This window comes from Drosophila grimshawi, unplaced genomic scaffold (assembly GCF_018153295.1).
Source record: "Drosophila grimshawi isolate 15287-2541.00 unplaced genomic scaffold, ASM1815329v1 contig_1377, whole genome shotgun sequence".
Lineage (NCBI taxonomy): Eukaryota > Metazoa > Arthropoda > Insecta > Diptera > Drosophilidae > Drosophila > Drosophila grimshawi.
Genome location: NW_025062900.1, coordinates 5,800,217 through 5,824,104, shown reverse-complemented (window position 1 = coordinate 5,824,104; position 23,888 = coordinate 5,800,217). Strand labels below are relative to the sequence as shown.

Sequence of the window (23,888 nt, the reverse complement as noted above, 5' to 3'; positions counted from 1 at the left end):
AATTAGTGTGGTTGGGTTGCTGCACTCGCTAAGCAGCGCATAACTCCTGTGGTTTGGGCACCCGCTAAAGTCAAGGCTAAAATCATTATACAAACAATTTAACTTCAATAGGCCAAAACAAGGCACAAGTACAACTATCCAGGCTGAAATGGCCACAGCGAGGGACAAGAAGGGGAGGCAGGGCTTAATGCCCCTCCCCTCCCCCCAGAGAAACAGTTATATATGTAGTACATATGAAAAGCGCACACAACTCGTTGAACATCAAAGAGTCGAGCGCGGCGAAATGGCAACGTGCCACTTTGTGGCACATAAACAACTTGGTGACTTGGTGTGAGTTCGTGGGGGTGGTGCAATGGTGGGCAGTGAGAAATGAGGCAAGTGTGCGGCTGTGCTTTGGGACATTATGTAGAACACGAGTAGCCAGCGGATTTTGTGAAATATAAAATACGTGAGATTTATGAGTAATGAGCATAAATCAGAATGAAAGTTGAAATTTGATTTCGCTTAAAGTACTAGAAATTATCCACTAGTAAGTAAGTAGTAAATAAGAGAAACCACAATATTTGCTCAACATATTCTTTTAATTACATTTTCAAATACAAATCGAATTTCGATTGGGTTAATTATGAATAGAAATCGAAGAAGTGAATAATATTTTAAAGAAGTTTTTCCCCTAAAAATTAATGTTAGTCTTTAAATAAAAAGTTCATAAAAAGGTACACAAAAAGGTTAATGGATAAAGACTCAGCGGGAAATATTTGAAATTAACAAAAGACTTTAACCAAACATGTTAAAAGTAAATTTGGCTACACCAAAGATTTTTATGAAACATTTTTGTTTGAGTTCGAGTTAATTTTTAGCTAAAAAGTAATTTCAAATGTTAGCTGAGAATTTGAAGCAAATTAAATTCACTTTTGAAGTGAAGATTTTTATCAGGCAAGATCTCTAGTTCCCTAAATATAAACTGATAACAGAACTTAAATCCACCTAAGAGTGAGTTAAAGTGGCAATTTTAAATTACATTTAGACTCAGCAAAAATCGAATATATATATATATATATTACTTTTTATTACACACATAACAACAACACACACCTCAATTGAATCACACAGTTTTGTGCCTCAACTTTTGCCATTGAAAATTAGTTGAGTTGTTTTCGCTTCGACACTTTACTTGGAAACAGGTGCCGCCCAACAAGTTCAACATAGCAAGTAAGAATATTGTAGTCGAGAGAGCTCGACTAGGAGATACCCTGAAAGCAATACTGTATAATTCGTGAATATATGATTCTCTAAACTTGATCTTATGTTCCAACTCCCTGACTCTATAGTCAAGATCGGCAGATATTAAGATGAACACGGCTATATAGACTCATTTGCTAATGCTAATCAGGAATATATATATACTTTATTAAGTCAGAGAGGTTTTCTTCTGCCTGTTGAATACTTTTGCTCAAATGTTTTATTAATTTTGAATGGAATGTGTACAAAATACCTTAAAATACATCTTAATTGTGCTGAGGCAAGTAATATTTATGCCACACGCAACAAAGGTGGTGGCAAGTAGGTACGCTAAGCTGTTGCATGCCCCCCCCAAAGCCTAATTAAACGCATTAGTATTAATTAGAAAAGTTGCGCGACTCAAAGTCAAAAAACTGGCAAAAGACCCAAAAATAGACCCAGGAGCTTAATTTGAGTGTGTGTGTGTGCTTGAGTGTGTGTGTGTGTGTGTGCGTGTTTAGGCCAAAAGTTTATTAACTTTTTGTGCAACTGTAGCAAATGTTTTTGGTGGTTTGTTGTCGGGCAGCAAAAACCGCTCAATCAGTTGTCAAACAAAAGTCAAAATTGGTTTTTGGTCTTTTGGTTTTTTTGGTTTTTAAGCCATTTGCGATGCTTTCACAAAATCGTCTCGAAATCGAATTGGAAAACAATTGAAATACACTTTAAGCCCAAAGCGAATTTCAGTTTTTGATTTGATTTTTGGTGTTTTTTGAATTTGATATAAAACTTACCTTCTGAAATGTCTGCCGACAAAGTCTTTGTGCCATTTTTATTATTTATAATTGTTGTTGCTGTTGCAACTGTTGCGATTGTTGCATTAATTTTGGTTGCCTTTTGTGGAGTTGTTGCCTTTGCTGGGACAGATCCTTTGCTCGCAGAGCCATTTATTACTGGGCGTTTCTCTGCAAAAAGAGCAAAGAGCAAAGAGAGAGAGAGAGAGAATTAGAGAATTTTAAGTTTCATTTTTTTTAGAATTAACTTACTGGATAAAAATTACAATAAGTATAAAGAGTATAAGTATTAAAAGTAGAATAAGTATTCCAAGTAGTACTAAAAGTATTTAAATGGTTCGCAAATTTATTTTTCTATTGCTTAGCTTCAAGTTCATTTCCCACTGCCATTTAAGGATTCTTTTAAAATGAACTTAATCCTTTTCAGGCATAAAACAAACCGTTTATCAATTCACACATCAAAATATAAATCACATCTCATTTACAGGCACAAATCGTAGCATATTTTGAGGCAGCCACAAAAATTGACCAACAGCAACGAATTTTGACTTATTTGTTGATGTTTAAGTGAATTTCTCAGATCACTCACGATTTGTATTGCTGATATTGATATCCGATTTGCAGTTGTACCATTTAACGATCTTTCCAAAAAAACAGAACTCCATTTTCTTCTCAAATAATAAAAAACTTACATTTTATAGTTAAAAATAAAATAAAACTGTATAATTTAGATAAATTACACTTGTTACAGTGCCTACTCTGAATTTGTAACAACTATAATTAACAAGAGCTAAATTTTTTTTCCTGTTTTTCGTTGCCTGCCTATCAAAGCAATGGCAGGGAGCGCAGCAAAGAAGAAAACAGAGCACGAAATTTGAAATAAACCAGTTTTTCAGAGTTTTTCAGAACACGGCAACAACAAAAATAAATACAAATAAATAATGAAATAAACACCTGCTGCTCGCTTTGTTGCTGAGGGGGACGGGGGAGCATTGCATGCCAGTTGCAAGCAGTGCAGCATTCTTTGTAGCTGCAGCATGTTGAGAAGCAGCAATAATAAACACTTGTAACGGAGTAAGTGCAAGCAGTGCAACATGTTGCTAACTGGCGAGTGTTGACAGCGTTCAATTTAGGCTTAAGAGAGTGCCAGCAAAGAGCAAATAAGCAAGCAGTGCAATTTGTTGCTAAGAGTAGATCAGAGCAGGCCAATTTATGCTTAAGAGAGAACTTAGCAATAAGAGCCAGCTTAAGGCAATGCAAGCGCTAAATTACAAAAATATTCGACAACAAGCTAGAATTCACTGAAAAATAATAGCTAATGAGCGTAAACAAATAAATAAATGCTGCCAGCAAGCAGTTGAGAGTGAAGACAAGCAGTGCACATGTTGCAGCAACATATGTGGTGCTCAAGCAGCTGATCGCCAGCGAATTTAAGAGCGCAGCTGCTCTCTTTGCATCTCCAAATAATTAGCATAATTTACTTTGATTTGCTTGAGAGGAGGAAAGCAGAGGGGGGCAGGAGTTAGAGCTGGAACTGCTGCTGCTGCTGCTGACCTCACTGCGATTATCTCTTTTATTTTTATTTTATGTATTTGTTTTCTTTTTTTATATTGTTTTAGTTAATTTGCGAGTGCACGACAAAAAAAGTTGTCGCGCTTTTTATTTGTTGTTGTTGTTGTTCAATGCTAACCGCAAGTAGCTAAAAGAAGCAGAAACAAAGGAGGTGTAGAGATAGGGGAGAAGGGGGTGGAGAGCACAAGCCAGAAGCCATAAATGGCTAGTACAAGTCTAGGCCGCAAATGTGCAACAACAACAACAATAAGACGCCAAAAACAGAAATAAACAAAAGAAAACAATAAAGAAGAAAAACAAAACAACAAAATACAGGGAGAAGTTGTTGCAATGTTGCGGCCAATGTCGGCGCTTAAAAAGGCAGCTGCCAAGGCTAACAACAAGTTAATGCAAACTGGCAAACTGGCAAAGAGGCAAGGAGAGAGTGAGACAGCAAGAGGGCATCCTTGTTGCAATCACTGCTCTCCACTCATCACTGATAAGCAATTAGCCAATGCTCAATTATAACCGGATCTGCACAGCTGTGATCTCAACTCCAACTGCAACTGGCAAAAGTGTTGACAAAATAAGCCGCCTTTCATCAACTCAACAGCAAAGTGCAAAAAAAAAATACGTGGGCCAATTCAGAGGCACGTTTTAACCTACGCGCATTTTATTATCATTATTATTATTGTTATTATGTGTGCACATCGACTTGAATACTGAGCAGTTCAATTGCAAGAATTACATTACAATTGCCACAAGCGATTTTAAAGACGGCGCCTTAAAAAGCCGCCAAAAGGCAACAGCTAAACGAAGCAGAAGAATTGCGATTGGCTCAACACGCAGTCAAACACAAAGAGAAGGGAAGAGAAGAGAAGAGAGAGGAGAAGCTGCATTTGCATTGATGTACAGTTTTTGGGCGCATTTTCTTAAGCAAGCATCGGTGGTTCAGTGGTAGAATGCTCGCCTGCCACGCGGGCGGCCCGGGTTCGATTCCCGGCCGATGCAGAAACAACTTTTTTTCTGCAAGATTTAATTTTTCTTATTTGTTGAGATTTTATTTTGGGAACTAGCGCAGATCTGTAAAATTGGTACAGCTATGCTAGGGGAGAAATATACGTATTCAATTGTAAGCTAATTGGAGGGAAACATTCTTCAACTGCCAGTACTGAATCTTATTATTATTCAATAAATAAATCTATTGTAAGCTTTAACAATCAGTAGTAGATATTACCATTTTAGATATCGGCCAGTTATCATATAGAAGAAGACAACATTTATTCATAATTATGCTACTCCCTAGAGAAGAATCTTTAGGAGAAGAATGACAATATATAGATTTGGCCTAGTTTATGGTTCATTAAAAATATTTAAATGGGGTCAGTAAATTGAAGAGCCATTAGGTTTATCAGTCAAAATTTTGACGCTTCCCACACAGAAGCATCGGTGGTTCAGTGGTAGAATGCTCGCCTGCCACGCGGGCGGCCCGGGTTCGATTCCCGGCCGATGCAAGAATAACTTTTTTGATCTAGCATACTTAAAAAAGCCCATTTGCTAGTTTTCCACTAATTAGAATATAATTATAGCTTAAAAATAACAACTAATTATTAAAAATAGTCACATATTCTGAGAAATATGGACTCTGAGATGTCAGAGACGTGCTTTTTGTCAATTCTCAGAAGAATGTGAAGTCGAGAGATCAACAAACCCACTTAATGCTATGGAATTTATTTAGTTTTTTGAGCTCAGTAAAGTCATAAAGATTTAGTTCGACAGACTAATCTCAAATCGTATACGGGTTAACTTAATAACGGCGTATTTTGTCGCATATATTATGAGAGCATCGGTGGTTCAGTGGTAGAATGCTCGCCTGCCACGCGGGCGGCCCGGGTTCGATTCCCGGCCGATGCAAATTTACTTTTTTTTCTTTTTTGTGGTATTTAGTAACTTATTGAAAGTTAAGACATATATCTTAAAAGTTGCGAATGCCGCAAATAGCTGAAGAGAAATAGTTTAAAGGAGGCCACTGCGTGTTGTCCAAGTTAAACAATAGACCGAAAATGGCTGCTCGCTTGGGAATTGTGTTTGCATAAATGCAAAACACGTTTGCAACAAAAGGTTGTGCTTCTCTTTCTATTCCTCTTTGGGTATTCATGTGCAAATAACTGGAAAAACATGCGCGATAGTGCGAGTAAATTAAATTTAGTCTGCTGGCTTTGCTTCTTGTTGAGTTGTTGTTGTTGCTTGGGGGCAATAAAAATAGAATGTCCAGATCAAATGCAGGGGGAACAACAACAGTAGAGGGAGTGAGGAGGAGAGGGGAGGTAGGGGGGAGCTTATGTACCGACGACTTAATGCGACAATATTTGAGCAATTTAGTTTCGGTGAGTAAAAATGCAAATTCGTCCATTTAAAGTAATTTATGCACAACTCACACAAAAGACGACGAATTAAGAAAATTAAAAAAGTTATTTTGCATCGGCCGGGAATCGAACCCGGGCCGCCCGCGTGGCAGGCGAGCATTCTACCACTGAACCACCGATGCTTGTGGCGCGATCCACACGAAATGGCCAAAAGACATTTGCAGAGTTCAAAACCGGAAAGTGGCGGCCAAAAATAGTTTGCAACTGGATTTTTTTATTTGTGTAAATCAAATCAATTCATATCAGCTGATAAATAAATGAAAGCACTCAAAAATCCACAAAAAATACAAAAAACAACCGACAGACGAGCGATAATGTAATTATGTATTATGCAATGCCAGATTGCTAAGTGAAAAATGGGGAAAAAAATATAATGTTAAGCAAGAAAGCATGAACTGGTTGCCAATTGTATTGAATATATATAGATGTGTGAAAGCAATATATAAATGGAATGGACTACATTATTTATGTATCGGAAAAATATTTAGATTTAAATGAAAAACGAGAAAAGAGGAAAAACCATGGAGAAATTTATAGATTTAGCTGAGCAAGTAAAATTCAAAAACTAAAACAATTAAAATTCATGAAAAGGCACAAACAAAATACTTAGCTTTGAGAAAGTGCCTAGCAAAAACCATACATAATAAAAGCATGTAGAAAAACGAGGAACTAAATCAATCCACGTCACATCAATCTTAATCGAGTCAACAGTGGTTACACTCAAAAAAGTGTCGCTCAACGAATATACACTTGGAAAAACAACACTCAACACAAACACTCTTTTTGAATGCCCTTTTCTTCTTCTTTTCAGTTAAATTTAAATTGCGCAATCGTTGCTGCTCCGGTGAGTGATGATGGTATTTGTGTGTGTGTGTGTGTGTTTTGTTTTGGGGTCATCACCTCGAATGATTTGCACAAAACTAAGCAATTGAGTTTTTGGGGGCACCCGCACAATGGGGGCGTGGCTAATGGCGCATAAACGGGGCTAGAAACTGCGAATTGGCCCAGAGACAGCTGGGATCTGAAATCAGAAAACTGAAAACCGAAAACCGAAATCTGTGTGGCGAGTGCGAAAACTGAATTGGCCCACAAAGCTGACTCACTGGCCAAAGTGACTCAGTGCAGCTGAAGGAGTGCGAATGATACACAGATACAATTGCCAGGCAGACAGATATATATATATATATATATATATATATATATACATAGTTGTGTTGAGCTCTAAAGACCCCCATCAAAGTTGTCAATGGCAGCTGCTGATGCGTTTCGTTTTGCTTGAAACTTTAAGGCGAATTTTGATGATGTTTTTTTGAGGGAGTGGACTCTAAATTTATCCCGATTGCGAAAGCCGCTGATGTCAGTCACAAGTATTCATATTTAATGGTAGTATTATTATGTCACACAAGCTGAACTCATAAATTATAATCACTCTTGATCATCAGCATCAACAGATGAGTACTCTTTGAATACTGAAAGTGGCTTTTGTTGTTTTTTATTCTCTCGAAATACTGGTGTTGGAGTCTGATGTATCAGATCTATTTATGATATAGTTGATAAGATGATAATTCGGTATATTCGAATAACTTTTTTCTTTATCTTTTACAGTTGTAAGTTTAAGGAGTTTATGGATACGTTTTTAGATAGAAAACTATGTCTTATAGCTTCCTCTAATTATTCAAAAATTGATTTGTGTAACCCGAAGTTAATTCAGTTCATATTTATTGGTTTTTTGTTCATGTTGCCGTCGTTTAATTAAATATTATTCAAATTGAGACACTATATTTGATAACTTGTAGTTGTGGTTGCTTAAAAGAGTATTAAATCGTTGGCAACCCCAGGTTAATTCAGTTCTTTCTTATTATTTTCTTTGAGCAAGACAAATCTTTCGCAGCTGTCAAAAGATAAATTAGTTTCCAAATTTGAGAACGTGCAGAAACTTCACAATAATAATCAGTGCACATTTTTTGATAGACTTCCATTTGAAGGCTATAGAATATCATCTACAGAATAGCGTTAATCAGACAGACACACCCTGCTGAAACATTAAACGAATCGTATAAGAAGTGACATAAATAAGAGGTTTACTTCTTGGAGAGATTAAAGATATATAAACCCCTTTGGAATTTTGTATTTCATTATTTTTGTTTGGAGAGACTTACGTATTGCGATTGGTGTTGGTGTTGTGGATTTGTTGCGTGTCGATTGTCCCTTTGTGGTCTGTTGGGTTTTTGGCGGCGGTCCCAGATCCGTTGGCGATATGCTCAAATTGCGAACATCTCGCTTTTTGGCTGCTCCTGCAAAGATAGAGAGACAGAGACAGAAGACAAACGATTATTAAGTGTGAACGCATATTTACATGTAATCGATATACACACACACATAGATATATATATATATATTCATATATATTGCATAATTTATGCGTAAACACGTCGAGTTTCGTTTTGAGCCGCATTTCCATTTAATAACTCAAACACAGATGCCGCCATGCACTTGAAAACGTTTAGTGTCGCCCCCCCTCGCCATGTAATTTATTTCAGTTTGGGGCAGTGGCATTCCCGCTATTTGCATTTCAATGTTTGTCGATTAAAACAAAGCACTTGCACATAATTGAAGTAACTCTCGTCTACCCCGCTGTTCCCCTCAGTATCCCTTCGTATCTCCTTTCTCCCAGCATCAGCAAATTTGTGTGTGAGAAATGAGGAAAACAAAAAAGGGGTGAAATTATTTGATGCTATGCGAGTGCATGCAGCCAACGCCAGGGGGCGCTTTATTACTGCAAACATAATGTACACAGGCGCATTATGACATCCAGACATAACTCGTTGGGCAGTTGTGTATACTGCAGATGATATCACATATAAAGTAGCAGCGTTGCTAAGTGGTTCCCAGCTTCAATTTACTCCAAAGTTCTTCTTTTTTTTTGGTGAGCAACTTTAAATTGAATAAAATTATGGTACTTTTGCTGGCGAGTGGCAACCCTATAAAGCATATTTATATATATGTGTGAGAATGGGACCGCTGAGTGTCTGTCCATGTCCTTGTGCCTATGTGAACTCAGCTCTTAGTGAAGCTGTTGCGCTGAAACTTAACAAGTGCACTTCCTTTTGCTGCAGATAGCATATGAGTAATCATACATCATACGAATCGAATAACTATATCTTATGGAAATCGATTGAAAAGCCATTTTTAAATGAGACAATATTTGTGTTATGTTTTTAGCAACATTTTAAAACATTATAAAAGATGACAACAGTTTAGTTTTTTTACAGGAAATCCCAGTTTATACGCTAAACAATCGATAAATTGCATTCGATACATTGTATTCGATAGGGCTGGCTTGTAAATAAAATAATGCTCCTGAGTTTCTTTTATTTTTGTCTCTCAACAGCTCCTGCAACTGTCATAAAAAATGCGAGTCTTTAAGAGGCAAATTTATCAATAAAACTGAAACCTGTACTTTAAACGATTTAATAAATTTTTAGCAAAGATCAAGCGCTGTAAGTCAATTCCAATATGAATAGTTTTTCTGATTAAAATTTATGAAATAGTTCATTTAAATTGGATTTTTGCTAGCCCTGAACAACTATTGGTTTAGAATTTGTTCTGTTTTGTTGTTCTCGCACTTTTTATTTGGTGTTGCAGCAACGTGTTGTTGCACAATGTCTGCATACAGTAGCTGCAACAATAAGTGCAACCAGCGCAACATGAAAAAATCAAATAAATTTTATTTTTAGCTGTCGGCTAATTGCACTGGACTCTCGACTCTCAACTCTCGGACAACGAGGCAACCACAATGTAAAGTTGCACGTGGCAGCCGCTGTGTGTGTTGCTGCTGTGTGTGATAGTTGCTGGTTTTATCTTTCCTGTGAAATGCCTGCACACTGTTCCACTCTACACTGCCCCACCTGCAACTATCTAAGTCACATAATCCCATTGCAGCTTATCAAAAAAAATGTAGACACAAAAAAATACATTTATTTTTTGCCATGACGACAAAGTTGAATGCTAAATATTATTACAGTTACACAGACAATGAGAATTATATTATTTTTTATATATTTTTTTTGGTCCTAGTTAAGCACTGCGTGGGCTTTATACAAGCAGCCATTAAGCGTACATGGAGCTCAGCCTGAACCACAGCAGGCAAATGAGTTTATTTAAGGGAAATGTACATTTTCCTCCCTTTTTTTTCAAGTTGAAACTGGACAGATTTTTCAAGCTGAGGAACATTTGAATGGGATTATACAACAGATATTGAGTTTCCTTGGACGCATAAAAAATGCCATTAAAAATGTTTTAATTAACTGTTAAGTATACTTTAGTTTTGGAGACTAATAGATACCCTGTGGGCGCAGCTGAAGTTGCTGTCAGCTATCTTGATTAACTTTGTGTTTAATATGCGAACAGTGCGAAATTTGCATCTAAAAAATATACTTTTTCAAATTATCTGACTGACAATTTTATATTTTTTTTTATGATGGTTGGCAAAAGTTTATTTGTATAAATTATTTGTATAAACAAAGTATGATTTGAGCAATTTTCTTACGAGTGCAAAACGTGTGAACTTCGCTGCAAAATGTGCCAATCATCGCTGGCTCAAATAACAATTCATATTTAACTCTTAATGGGTGTGTGTGTGTGTGTGTATGTCTGTGTGTGTGTGTTTGTTCACAATCAGTGGGATTTATATCACTTGAGAGTTCAAGTACACGTTGCGTAGCACTCACCTTTTGTCACGCTCTTCGAGCTGCGCTTGCCAAAGCTGCCGAATCTTTCGCGTTCGATCATTTGGCTGTGAATGTAGCGCTCGGAATACGAACGCGACAATTTGTCCTTGGAGCTGTGTGCACCCATTTTTGTAGCAGCTACAGGGTATCTGTTTTTAGCAACTTACTTTGTATCAATAACTAATCTGTTGTAGTTGCACTTTTACACTTTGCACAAACTGAGAGAGGCAGCGAGAGAGATTCTCCTACTCAGTTTCTCTATCTCTGTCGACAGTTGCGTTGAGAACTTTCATTTGTTGTTGTTGTGGTTGTTATTCACAAATGTTCATTTAATTTAATGTTTTATTCAGCTTTAGTTGAAATTTGCATTTTAATTGCTTGTAGTTTTCAATATTATTTTAACTGCAATTCAGATTTAAAATTTATTCGTTTCGCATTTTAAAACTATTAATTGCTCAACAAACGATTCAATTAGCCGCCTCATTTAATGGCCAAGAGCGCACTCAACCAGAAAAACGAAAGCCAAATATTGGGACTGTAGGGTATATTGAGTAGCTGGTAGACTAAACAAGAAGTAATCAAATAATATATATATATATGTGGAATGTAGAACCAATTTTATAGTTGTCTGCACAAAGAAATGGTTGATTTGGTATTATAATATTTGATTTGTTCACAGGGTATCTATCAGCTCTAGCTAAACTAAAGTACACTTAACAGTTAATTACGACATTTTTATGAAGCATTTAATGGCATTTTTTAAGTGGCCAAGGAAACTCAATATCTGTTGTATAAATTCCCCCGTCAAATCATGTGAAAATCACAAAGCCAAATAGAATAAACAAATATATTTTTGGAATAGATAAAAAAAAAACAAAAACAAATTTCCCACTTCACAAAAGGGGAAAGGCGCTGGAGAAGGGTAAGGAATTTCGCAAGACAAATGTCGTGTGAGTTCGTCTCTTGATAAATTGCCTCCGCAGATGAGACGACCTCAATTTTAACTCGTAGACTAGTCGTTCACAGCAAACGTTGTTGTTGTTGTTGTGTGGCAGGTGCAGCTCCAAAACAAAAAAAAAAAAAAAATAGTGACAGAAAAACAAAGAAAAAACTATTGCAAGAGGCCGAAATAAATCTTGGAGTGAATGAATATAGCACTTGTGAGCAGAATTTGTGCCTGCCGCTGACAGCACTTGAATGTCATCATAACTTATTAGCCAATTTGGAAAGGAGCGCACCAAACGAGCCAAGCAAGTGAAATGAGTTGACAAATTGCTCGCAACCATTTGTAGCACAACAACAACAATAACAAAAGTACCAACTAATAATTTCCCACTCACCGTAAGAAAACAAAACAAAAAAAAACTGGGAAATTCATGGTTGCAACGTGTGGCAGCATCAGGCGAAGCGCAACCTCATTGCTATTTATAGCACGGGTGTTCTCTTTATAGCTAGTGGATATTTAGTGGAACTTGGAGGGTTATACGAAGAAACTTCTGACACAAAATCTACAAGTGTGAAATGAAATATTGATGGAATTCTTTAATTTCGTTTGACTAACTCTGATCTTTTATTACCAAGTTAATTAATGCTGATAATAATATTTCTAGAACCCAAGACAATCTCTTAAACTTCTTAAAAATAATTTGTATTTTTGATTTAAGAAAAAAATTGTTAAATATAAATCAATATGCACACAATTTTGCTATAAATATTTAAGTGTGCTTATTATTTGTAGTTTTTATGACTCTTTTTTAAATTATTGTTGTGTTTTAGTATTTTTTTGTAATCACTGTTATGACTTATGAATTTAATTTGGATTTAATGATGCATTTCAACATTTGATTATTATCAAATTCAAAGACAACCAAAGACATCCGCAGACAACTCCACATAATAATTACTTGCTTGAGCAACCCTCGCATCGTTGAGGCAGCCCTGTAAATGTCACTTGGCCGAACCAGAGAACTATAATTAACCACATAATGTGTGCAAAGGTATTCCCAAATCGAAGTCAAGACTCAACCAAATGCTATGCGAAGATATGTTGGGGCAGAGGTAAGGAGGAACTGGAGGGGGGAGAGGGGATGCCGAATATCGCTGAGCAGCTCTAAATTTGGCGTTAGTCAATTGGAAAACTTGAGAGCATAATTCAGATGCTTGGCACATGATTCGGAAGAGCAACAACAACAACAACAACGACAACCAACTGACAGTAGGCAGCTTCAAATGCCGGAAGTGGATAGCGGAAGTTGTGAGGCCAATCTCAAGGGCATTTTCCAACCAATGATGTTGTCGATGCTGTAGCTGCATCTGTGGTTGGTTGTCATTAATCAGCGCCTCGTTGCTGCCTGATCAGAGTTTGTGGCAAGTGCTGCGGGTGCCGCATTTAATTTAATATGCTAAAATTGAATTGGACTTTTAATTAAATGCTGTTCGCTTGCGTGGGTGTCTGCAGTTTTTCCACACCCCAAATGCCATTTCCCAGCAGCAGCAGTAGCAGCAGCAGCAGTTGAAGAAAAACAGCAACTGCAGACAGGCATGCAAAACCAATTAAGTGAGCAGACACAGCGGGGAAAGGGGAGGCACAAACGGGGAGCAGGACTCAGGTGAGCATAAATGTGCATAATTCAGCACACAACTGTGGTGACAGAAAAGCAAGGTGGAAAGCGGAAAAGCAGCGCTGAGCACCATTTTACACACAAAGGGTGGCAACGGAATTAATTGAGCAGAATGAGAAGAAGAAGAAGTAAAGGCAGAAGCAGTTTCAGAACAGGATATGAAGAGTCTATAAATAAAGCAGAGATAATTGAGACAAGTTTCATTCTGTGGCATATGCCAAATTTAATAAAAACTACATATTTTTAAGAACAATTTCAACTACTTGAGTTATTTACTCGCATTTCTTAAGGTTAACATAAATAGTTCAAAGGGATTTCTTAAAATAAAAACGACATTTTCCTAAAGTTCTCTGAATTTACATTTCAACATTTTTATTCTAGCTGAAGATAATATGAAGAGATCATAAATAAAACATAAAGAATCATAAAATAAATATCATTCCTCGGCATTTATGCCAACATTAAGTTTATATATAATTTAAACAACAATTTGAACTGACTTGGCTTAAGCTCAAATTGAGATAAATCATTTATTATTTATGGAACTGCGTTGTTGCAAAGCTTTACATGTTAGTTGGCAATGTATCAATATTAATTTAATAAAAAATACTAACAAACACTTGCATTAATTATAATTATATTGGCATAAAAAAAATTAAATTGCCTATTTTTCAATTTCTTCAAAATTTAAGCATTTCACTTAATATAATTATTTATGTTTATACTGTAAATGACAGATACAAAACTAATAAAAAAAAAACTACTTTTCAATTCTTCTTAAATTGTTATTTAATTTTTTCTGGGTTACTCTAGAAAAGCATGTTGGCCATTACTATGAGAAAGATATCGATCTTCATAAATACATACAAAAGATTTTCATCTATGTCAATTAACTTAAATGATGAAACGAATAAGTTCCCAAAGTACTTGCAAAAACTTAATTTACTTGTTTTGCCTTTAAATAAATATACAACAAAAGCCATTAAACCGTTTCATGGTGCGTTAAATATAGTAATAAATGTTAGTAGCGTGATTTTCCAATTGCCAAAATTATGCCCGACTCGTAAAATGATACTGTTGTTCTGAGGCAAGAGCGAAACAAATTGATGATCGCACTAAATACCGAGGAGAACTTCAAACAGCGAATCTGATTATTCAAAACAGCCAGCAACTATTTCAACAAAAAGCCATCAAAGCGAATGGAGTTCAATGCACTCGCTGAACTCAACTCAAACTGGGCAAACGGAATGAAGTCTAAACAATTGCCATGCGAAAGCATTTTTTATTTTTTATTTTTATTTGTTATTTTATTAATGTGCCGCACATAAACATAAAAAATTGTGCACCATCAAAGGCAGCAATAATAAAAATAAAAGGCAGAGGACTTTTTAACAACTCCTCGACCGGACGACATTACGCAGAAGAAGGTAGCCTCTCCTCCGCTCCAGCCCTGGAGAGTCAAGGAGTCATTAAAACGAGCCAATTACCCAGCTAGACACATTTAAAAATGTATTTGCACATGTATAATTTGTTATACTAATCGTTATTTATTTTATTGCTTGGCATTACTTAAATTCTGGAAATTCTTGTACTTTTTCTTAGGGAATAGTCTGGCCACGTTTTTAACTCAAATGATGTCATTGAAATATTCTTTCTTATTTTTCTTTTTCTTTTTTTTGTTTTTCTTTTCTTGTTCCCCAATTTGCTCCAGCGAATTTGTACAAAAACTGCGCAGGGCCAAGTCAAATTTAGATGTTTGACATAGATTTGTGTGTCTTTAATGCCCTGTAAACATTTAATGAGTGCGTTGGCTATAAGCGACTGGCAAATAAAATAAGTTTACAGACAAATAAAAACTATATACAAAATTTAGTTGTCTGTAAAGTTCTCAGATGAAAAAAGTATATATATATTTAAATCTGTAAAGCGCTCTTTATTTATGTACATCTCTGGCAACTTAACAGAGATTAAAATGCTTTGTATTTATTTATGGATAATTAAATGATCCATAAATATACTCTGTGAATTAAGGGTACTTTTCAAGTCTGGCAAACTCTCGATCTGCATCGGTTATTTTGTCTGGCGTCGCGTAAATGGCAAGACACAAATGCAGCCTGCAAATGCAAATTCATAATGCAATTTTATTTTTAAATCGCTGCCTGTCATCTTGCTTAGGGGCGCATTTTGTGTGCGTGTTTGTTTTTTTTTTATTTTTATTTTTTTTTTTGGTTTTTGACTGGTTCTTCCTCTCGGCTACTGGCACACTTTTGGCCCGCTCGCTGCGAGTCGAGCAAGTGGCGGCAATTTGTTATAAAAATACCCATTTGCATATTAGCATAGATGTGTTTACACATAGATATATAGATATGACTGCAGTTTACGCTAGATAGATTTCGGTAAGTCAACATTTGCCCTGTTTTTTTTAAGTTGGCTAATGCAATGCAAACTCATTTTCTGACTAAATGTCCTCATTTTTTGGCCGATGGCACCAAGTGGGCCAATAGTTTGCTCAATTTGTGCGAAATGAGCCGGAGAATTGCTATTTATATCATTTAATATACAGAATAATGTATTCGTCGAATGAATGCGTTTAAAGCTTGAATCAGTTTCTAATTAAACTTGTTAACCTTGTTGCTTACACTATTTGACAGCTTTCATGGCTCTAAATCACTTAAAAATTTCACAGTTTATTATTCAAAATCTTGCTCACATCAGCTCAGTTCAGTTTTCAAGCTCAACTCTTAAATTCTCACAGCGTTTTTCGTTTTTCGAGTGTTTTCACTTTCTACAATTCATTATTTGTAGCATCATCTTCACGAAATTTGTTCACATTTTGTGGACAAATCTTTGACACTGCATTTGTTGTTTTAAGAGCCTAAAGCAAAACCCTAACAACAACAAGAACAACAAGAAAAAAGATGACTTTCTAAACTAATCACCGATGATCATCCACAAACTTAATGCCGAAATTGAAAAATATAAGAAAAAACCAGCTAAAAACTCGAAAAAGACTCTGTCAATGTCAGCTGTAAGTTTTCTTGCGAGTCATTCTTAAAATATGATCAGCTATTTTAGCTGTCTGCGGGGGAAAATGTTTTCAACTTGTGATGAATTATTATATTTATTGCAATAATCGAACGAGTTAATCCCTAGCATTATGCATTATCTGCATTAAACAACTCAAGTTTAAATACTTGTTCGGTTTTTTTCAGGCTTTGCTTAACAATACAATTCAGTTTCTCTGTCGTAATAAATACAGAAAACTACAAGTTGTAATCACAATCAAAAATTGTAAGAAACTCTACATCAAAAATACGAAATATTCTTATTTCAAAAATTATAGAAGTATTTTCTAGATTTATTTGCCATAAATGTTATATTTTTGTCAAGTTGCCTTTTACTGGGTATTTAGGACTCAGTTCATTTAAAGCCCAGCCTGCTGAGCTGAGCAGTTAACGAAACCATAAATGTCGGGTTAGAGATCAAAGAGAACATAAAAGATGATGATATAATGAGTATGTTAAATGCCCTGTAGCTGTATACTCGGTCATAGGAAAAGGGTATAATAAAGTTGGAACACTGCATGCAACTGACGGACAAACAAATTTACGACTCCATAAAATATTAGCCCAATATGCATTTGTAGCTGAGAGTTAACGAGAGCTTAACTTGGCAAATTGTGTATTTTCTTTTATCTTAGAATAAAGCCTAAGTAAAGTTCACAGTAAAAGCACAAATTATTTTATTTATAAACTAGTCATGAAATTCAGACTTGCTTTAAAGTAAATAAATAAAAAGCCAAATGAAATAAGTACAGGGTATGTGAAAAGACAATTGATGCCTTTTACATTGGCCAAGAGCTAAGTGGCTTTGCTTTGGCCAAGAGAGCTAAGTTAGCTAATTGAGAGAAGCTGCTAATTGGATTCGCAATCAAAGACTCAATGCTGACTGCGGCTAAGTAAATAATAGACTCGACTGTAGATGGGATAAGAACAGTTGACGAGTCTTGTAAGAAGTCGTCTATTTGAGAAATAAGCTATGAATACTTTAAAATAATGGAAATCGTTTTGAATATTGCAAAACTAGCAACAATTTTAATCAGAGTAAAACTTGAAATGAACTTTATTAAATACCTTTTAACAGAAGCAAGTATTCGAAGCAAGAACTCGACTTCATCGAGTACTTGTGCCTGATTCCATGAGTACTTACAAGTACAATGGGTACTCATACTACTCATAGGTGCTCAGACATACTTGAGGTACTCTAAAGTATCGAATACTAGACTCTGCATAATACTCGCCTCTATTTGGTAATGCCAACGACTCTCGCGACTCTCGATTAACGATAAGCGGTAAACTCAAGGTTTACTCTCTCTCTCGCTCTCTCTCTCTCTCTCTTTCGCTCTTTACATGGATATATTGTACAATCAAGTCGCTTGTGTAAATCTGTGTTTAGTGATTACTTAGGCTCGTCTAATGAATGGCGACAAGTCGTATTTGTTGGATTTGTCGTTGGCCAAATTGCTTCCGGCTGTCTCGACGCGTTTATTAAGGCACAACAACAACAACAACGACAACAACAACAACAAAATTTGGTTAACATTTTCGGTTGGCACACGTGCGACCTCCAAAAAGCAACTTTGACACTTTGCGTCTCCAGGCAGACTCGACCTGGCCACAATTGGGAGTGGGTTGGTTGGTGGAGGGGAGGGGTTTCTCATTAAATTACAATATGAATGACAATTGTTTTTTTTTTTCTCTTTTTGGCTGGAGGAAGTGCCACTGAGTAAAAGTTGTCAGCGCTTTATTAACGACACAATTAACTTATTGAATTAGGCCGTCTTTTCTCTAAATCATACACTCGGAGAAAAGAGAAAAGTGCATTGAAATCTGTTTTGATTTTAGAAATATCAATTCATATTTGTATAAAATACAAATTCTAAGATGTTGTTTTAGTAATTGAAAATAAAATGTTACTTTAAGGTGGAAATACTTTCGATTCTAGTACATTTGATTACTCAACTCACTCGAGTTTTTTTAAGTGCAGGATTTGTGCCACACTTGAAAGCAAATGCACTTCGATGGCTTAACCCGAGTGGAAAGCACTTGAGCAGGCATCACATTAGAGAGACCTCCACTTGAGTCACACACACACACACACACACACACACACACACACACACACACAGACACACTCACACACACAGTGGAGTTTGAAAGCCTCCAGTTTGGTATGCAAATTAGGCACGATGCGTTTTCTTCGTGCCTTCGCATATCAGAGTCGAGTCAATAGAAACTTGCATTGATGCCCCCTTCCCCCCGCTTAACCCCAAATGGAACAGCAACAACAGATGCCCCAAGCGTGCAGCATGAGTGAAAAACTGAACAGTCAACGGATCTTAATTCTTCTTTTTCTTTATCGCATTTGGCCATTCAACAACTCAACAGGAACACGAAGAACGAAGAACACATTTGGGTCCACAGCTGCTGGTGGCTCTTTAGCCACAGCGATCAATCAATAAGAAAAGATAAAAAGAAGGCAAAACCAAAAGCCAACAACTACCTCGAGCAAACAAACAAGCTAATGACAAATGCGTTAGACTAAACAAGATACACTATAAAAAGTTTTGGAAGTGCAGAAGCTGATACTCAAAAATGACAACAATCTGCAGAGTCTGTAAGTGCTATGGAAATTAATACATTTATATATCTATAAACATTATATATGGTATAAATATATCTATAGATATATAGGTCGTATATGTCCTAGATAGACTTTAATGAGTGCAACTTCTAAAGGTGTTTTGTTCAACTGGAACAAGCTGCAATAAAATTGTGTTCAGGTCATTTGCAATCTTGAATATCTCCAAGCGATTTTACTTTAATGTCTCCATTCTCTGATTTTTACGATTGGACACCCAAAAGATCAAAAGGCGAATTGTTGGCTGTTAATTTGTTAATGGGCTCGTTTGCTACATTTGATTTTATTTCCGTTCAGTCAAAGACACAAAAGATAAAGTTGCATTTAACATGGCCAATTTGGACCGATACACATATAAAATATATATATATATATATATATACATCATGGTGGCTTTTTGTGTATTGGACACGCTAGAATTGAAATGTGATATGGCAACAAAAACAAACAACAAAAACGACTGCAACAATTTTAACAAGCATTCGTCGTCAAGATTATCAACAGCAACAACAAAAGTTGCTTGTTGGTTCAGTGACCACTGGAAATTTGTTGTTTGTTGTCTCTTGTTGTTGTTTGTTGTTTGTTGTCTCTTGTTGTTGCTGTTGCTAACTGTCCGCCAGCTGATTTGAAAAAAGTGTTTCAGTTAGTTGGCTTTTAGCTGCATATGTTGCCTTTTTTTGTTGTTTTTCACTTGGCTTATAAGCGCTTCATTATGCCAAAATGAAAAGTGGCCGAGTTTTGGTTTTGCTTTTTTGAAAGAAAGCAAACGCCAGCGGAATTATGCAAAACATATGAAAAACTCACTTGAATAACACAAAAGACAACAAATTCAATTACAACAAATACATTTTGTCGATATACAAGTGAAAGTTGATAGCGCGATTTTTTTTTAATGATCTCGTTGTTGCCTTAGGAGAGGTTACAATTGCAAAAGGGCGTCAATTTTTTTCTCATTTTTTTATTTTTATTTTTTTTTTCTAGAGTTTCTCTGGCAAGTGATTTTCATATGCCCGTTAGGAAATAAGAGCTGCTTTTGTTGTGCACTCAAATTACAGCCCACAAATATTTTTGGGAATCACTTTTTGAATAGATTTGAAAATTGATTGAACAAAATTGGTTTAAACTATGCCTAAAAATAAATTGTATTATTATTTCGAACACCTAAATTAGAGTCAACTTGATTATATATTATTAATTTTATTATTTTATTACTTCCTTCTCATTTTATATAATCGAATTTCGAACTTTAATTGAAAATTGCCTTCTTTTTTTTTTTTAAACATTATTGGTAAATTGTGGATATGGAATCGTGGATTGGTAAATGAAAAGCCTACTTTTCGCAATACCTGACATGAAAGCGAGCGCTTTAATTTTCATGCTGAGCATACTTTGTAGGAGAAAAAGGAATACAGAAATATTTATGCCTTTTTTGTGCAAAATATTTTCAACAGAGCATGATTTTTGCATTATCAACGCCTACAACACTTTCTCGCATAGTTAACCAACATTATACATAAATGACAAAAATAATAAACTAACAAAAAATGAACAGAAATGAAAAAAAAAGAAAGAAAGAAAATAATATGTGTCTAGCATTTTTGCAACATTTTTCCCACATAATTATAAAGCGCCAGTAAGGGGGAGGGGTGGGGTGGGGGGTATAAATAGTGGAATGAAATGCATTTCAAAGAGAGTGAGAGGGATGCCAAGCAGTGCGAAGCAAATGAAAGCACACACAAGCAAACAGACACACACACAACACATACACAAAGAGATACAAAAGGCGACTAGTCAAAGCGCCTGCTGACTGACAGCTGAGCTCAGCACAGGGAGAGAGAGAGAGAGAGAGAGAAGTGGTTGTAAGAGAGCGGATTGAGGAGTTGGGCAACTGTTTGTTACGCTTGTGTTGAGCCAGCAATTGTAAATTATGAATTCAGACCCAAAAGAGAGCGCGCGAAAGAGAGAGAGAGAGAGAGAGAGAGTGCGCGCGTAAAAATGCAAATATGATAATAATAATGTAAAAAGCACAAAGCATGCCAGCAGCACGTCAAGTGAAAATTAAGAAAGAGCAAAAAAAAAAAAACAGAATCACACAAAAAAAAAAAAAGAAGCCGCAGCGCAGACAACTCTCGACTGCATAATGAAAATAATAGCCGTCATGATATAAAACACGAACAGACACACACACACACAAATGCAGTTAACTGTAGAGAAGAAGCAGTAAAAGAGAGAGAGAGAGAGAGAGAGAGCGAGAACTGGATGCTGCAGGCACTTGTAATCGAAGCAGTTGAGAAACTCAAGAATGCCGGAAACAGGTGTCGCACTTGCACTCCTCTCTAAGCGCGCAGCGAAAGAACAAAACTTTACATCATCTCAGCTCATAGTCTCTTGAGTAATTAATGAATAGATATATCCATTCAACTCTTCAACTTGCTATATATAATATATAAATTAAGAGAGAGAAGAAATTCTAAAGAACTCGAGAAAATCAACTCAAGATCATATTAAATTCGACACGCTTTAGCCAATTTTTGTTGCTGTTTGCCTAGTTTTGCTATCAATCATCATTAATCATAATTTTGAGAGAAACTTTCACATTTTGCTGCCCCTTTCTTTTGTTATGGTTTACATATAATACAATAATTTTTGGGCAATTATTGAGCACGCTTCTACCAAAGCCAATTTTAAAGCCAAATTAGAATTAGTTGTGAAAATTTCTTTTCAAATGACTTGCAACTATCACGGCATTTCCAAGTATTTAAATATTTGAAGAGCCTGATAATATTTAGAACCGGTTGAGATTGAGAGAGAGAGAAGAAAACGGTACAATATCACCTTGACATTAAAATAATTATAAATTATTTGTTAATTGACACAAAAACCAGAAATGTGGTCAATTAAATTAGCGTAAAAAAGCTCAGCTGAAGATTATTTGAATAAAGAAAAGGCTTAGCTTATTCCAGCTAAAATGCTAATTGGATTACTGAGAACTTTCTTTTCTCAAATTCCCTCTCTTCTGTTGTTCCGAAATAATTATGGAAATGTTTTTGTTTTAAATAATTATGACTAAGATTGGAGAAATATTTATACAGTTAAGTGGACAAATAAAAATAATCTTTAGCATATATGCCTTGCCTCTGGGGTTTATCTGCTCTCAATTGCATAAGGTATTATAATCGTTTAGAACTTAAGAACTTAAGATCATTATGTGAGCTTCAAAAAGAAGAAGAAGAAGAAGAAGAAGACGACGACGACGGAGAAGTGAACTTCCTACTTAAAGGTTCGCCCATTTAATGAATTTAATCTCAAAGTTTATAGAATGAGGCACGTTTTTATTCTAGGTAAATGAACTTGCCACTGCTGACTGCAGACAAAAGCTAACGGCGCTTACAAGAGCAACACACAGACAGAGACAGCCATAGTGAGAGAGAGAGAGAGAGCGAGACAAAGGGGGAGATAGGAACTATAGTCAAGCTGTGGCAACACAATTTTTGCGGCTGTCGTGAGAACAAAACCCGACGCGAGGAGCAAAAAAAAAAAACGGTAACAAAATGATTAGCAGCATAATTTATGGTTGGGGCCAAGAGACGTTAACAAGAACACAGCGCCAGGCAAAGCGAGTGACGAACTGACTGACTGACGGAATGATTGATTGATTGATCGCTTGTTTGATCGAGCGCCCAAACTAATGCGACTTTTGCCAATTGACTTTTTGGTTATTCAATGAACGCAACGAACGCGATTGCCTTGAGGGAGGCTAAAAAGCACATAAAATGCTAATAACCAAGAATGGAGTTGACCGTTGATAGACAACTAGCAGATACCCTAGCAAAAGGCTATATAGGATCGATAGCTGCTACATATTTATTTATAGATTATTCTACAAATTTTCAAATAATTAATGTAAAAAATTAACGAGTTTTGTATGAAAAATAAAGGTTTCAATATATATTAATATATAAACATTTAATATATAAACATATTTAATAGACAAACAAGATTCAAACTTTTGAAACTTTCCGTTTAAGTTCTTACAAATTTGATTTTACGTCTAATGAAAATTTAATTGAATATTGGACATTATTGAATATCAACGCTAGCTCATATTATTTCTGAGATCACACTGCATATAAAAATAACAATAACAACAACAACAAAAAACCCCAGATGACGTAAAAGCAGGTAAAAGCTGACGATAACTGAAAAGTTAAGGTTCAGTTGACTGGCTTTGCTTTTGCCTTAGCCTTTCGACTGTGTCGATTGTTTCACATTTGCTGAACACATTTCAAAAACCGGCATTCTTTACTAGAAAAAAAAACCCGTTTATTGTGGTGCATAAGAAGAAAAAATAAACAAAACAAGAGAGGAGTTTGGCTCTAATTAAATAGGGGCTGCAATTCACAGTACAAATTCTGAATGGGGTTGAGCAAAAAAAAAGTGGAAAGCAAAATTGAAATTCACTTGGTATTCACTTGATATTCACTTTAAATCACCTTCTCATCAATATATACTTTTTTCCTTATTTCATTTCAATTTTTTTTCTATTTTTTCACACAATATTTATCGTAATTTGTATAAAATTATTTCGGGCACGTGTTTGTCGCACATTTCTGGGCTGGAAGAACGCGCCACAAAAAAAGACGACACAAGTGGAAAAATGCGAGCGCAGCCGGCGCGACAACATTGAAAACTCGCCGCAGACTGAAGAGACTGAAGACTTGTGTAAATGGAATTTTGTGCTGTGCCGTTTTTATCAGCGCTGCAGATACATTTGTATCTAGATACACACAACAATGAGTGCGACTGTTGCTCACAAAACAACTCTTAAGCTGCCCGAATAAAGCAGCT

At 35.8% G+C, this 23,888-nt stretch overlaps 1 protein-coding gene and 4 non-coding genes across 6 annotated transcripts in view; 3 read left to right on the top strand and 2 right to left on the bottom strand.

Annotated features, from left to right (window-relative positions):
* Positions 1-23,888, bottom strand: part of LOC6561730 (myosin-J heavy chain) — a 79,059-nt gene that overhangs the window by 27,823 nt on the left and 27,348 nt on the right. Inside the window, exons 3-4 of one of the 2 annotated variants that reach the window (XM_032736696.2) lie at positions 8,149-8,283; positions 2,013-2,183 (exon numbers count right to left, since the gene is read on the bottom strand). In XM_032736696.2, the coding sequence (XP_032592587.1) occupies positions 2,013-2,183; positions 8,149-8,283 (306 nt within the window). Of the gene's footprint in view, positions 1-2,012; positions 2,184-2,601; positions 2,683-8,148; positions 8,284-23,888 lie in introns of those variants that run through there. The other variant, XM_032736697.2, reaches the window with a different exon arrangement.
* Trnag-gcc lies at positions 4,504-4,574 on the top strand. The gene has a single exon. It is a non-coding gene; the product is annotated as a tRNA-Gly (tRNA).
* Positions 5,007-5,077, top strand: Trnag-gcc. Its single transcript has one exon. It is a non-coding gene; the product is annotated as a tRNA-Gly (tRNA).
* Positions 5,407-5,477, top strand: Trnag-gcc. The gene has a single exon. It is a non-coding gene; the product is annotated as a tRNA-Gly (tRNA).
* On the bottom strand, positions 6,041-6,111 carry Trnag-gcc. Its single transcript has one exon. It is a non-coding gene; the product is annotated as a tRNA-Gly (tRNA).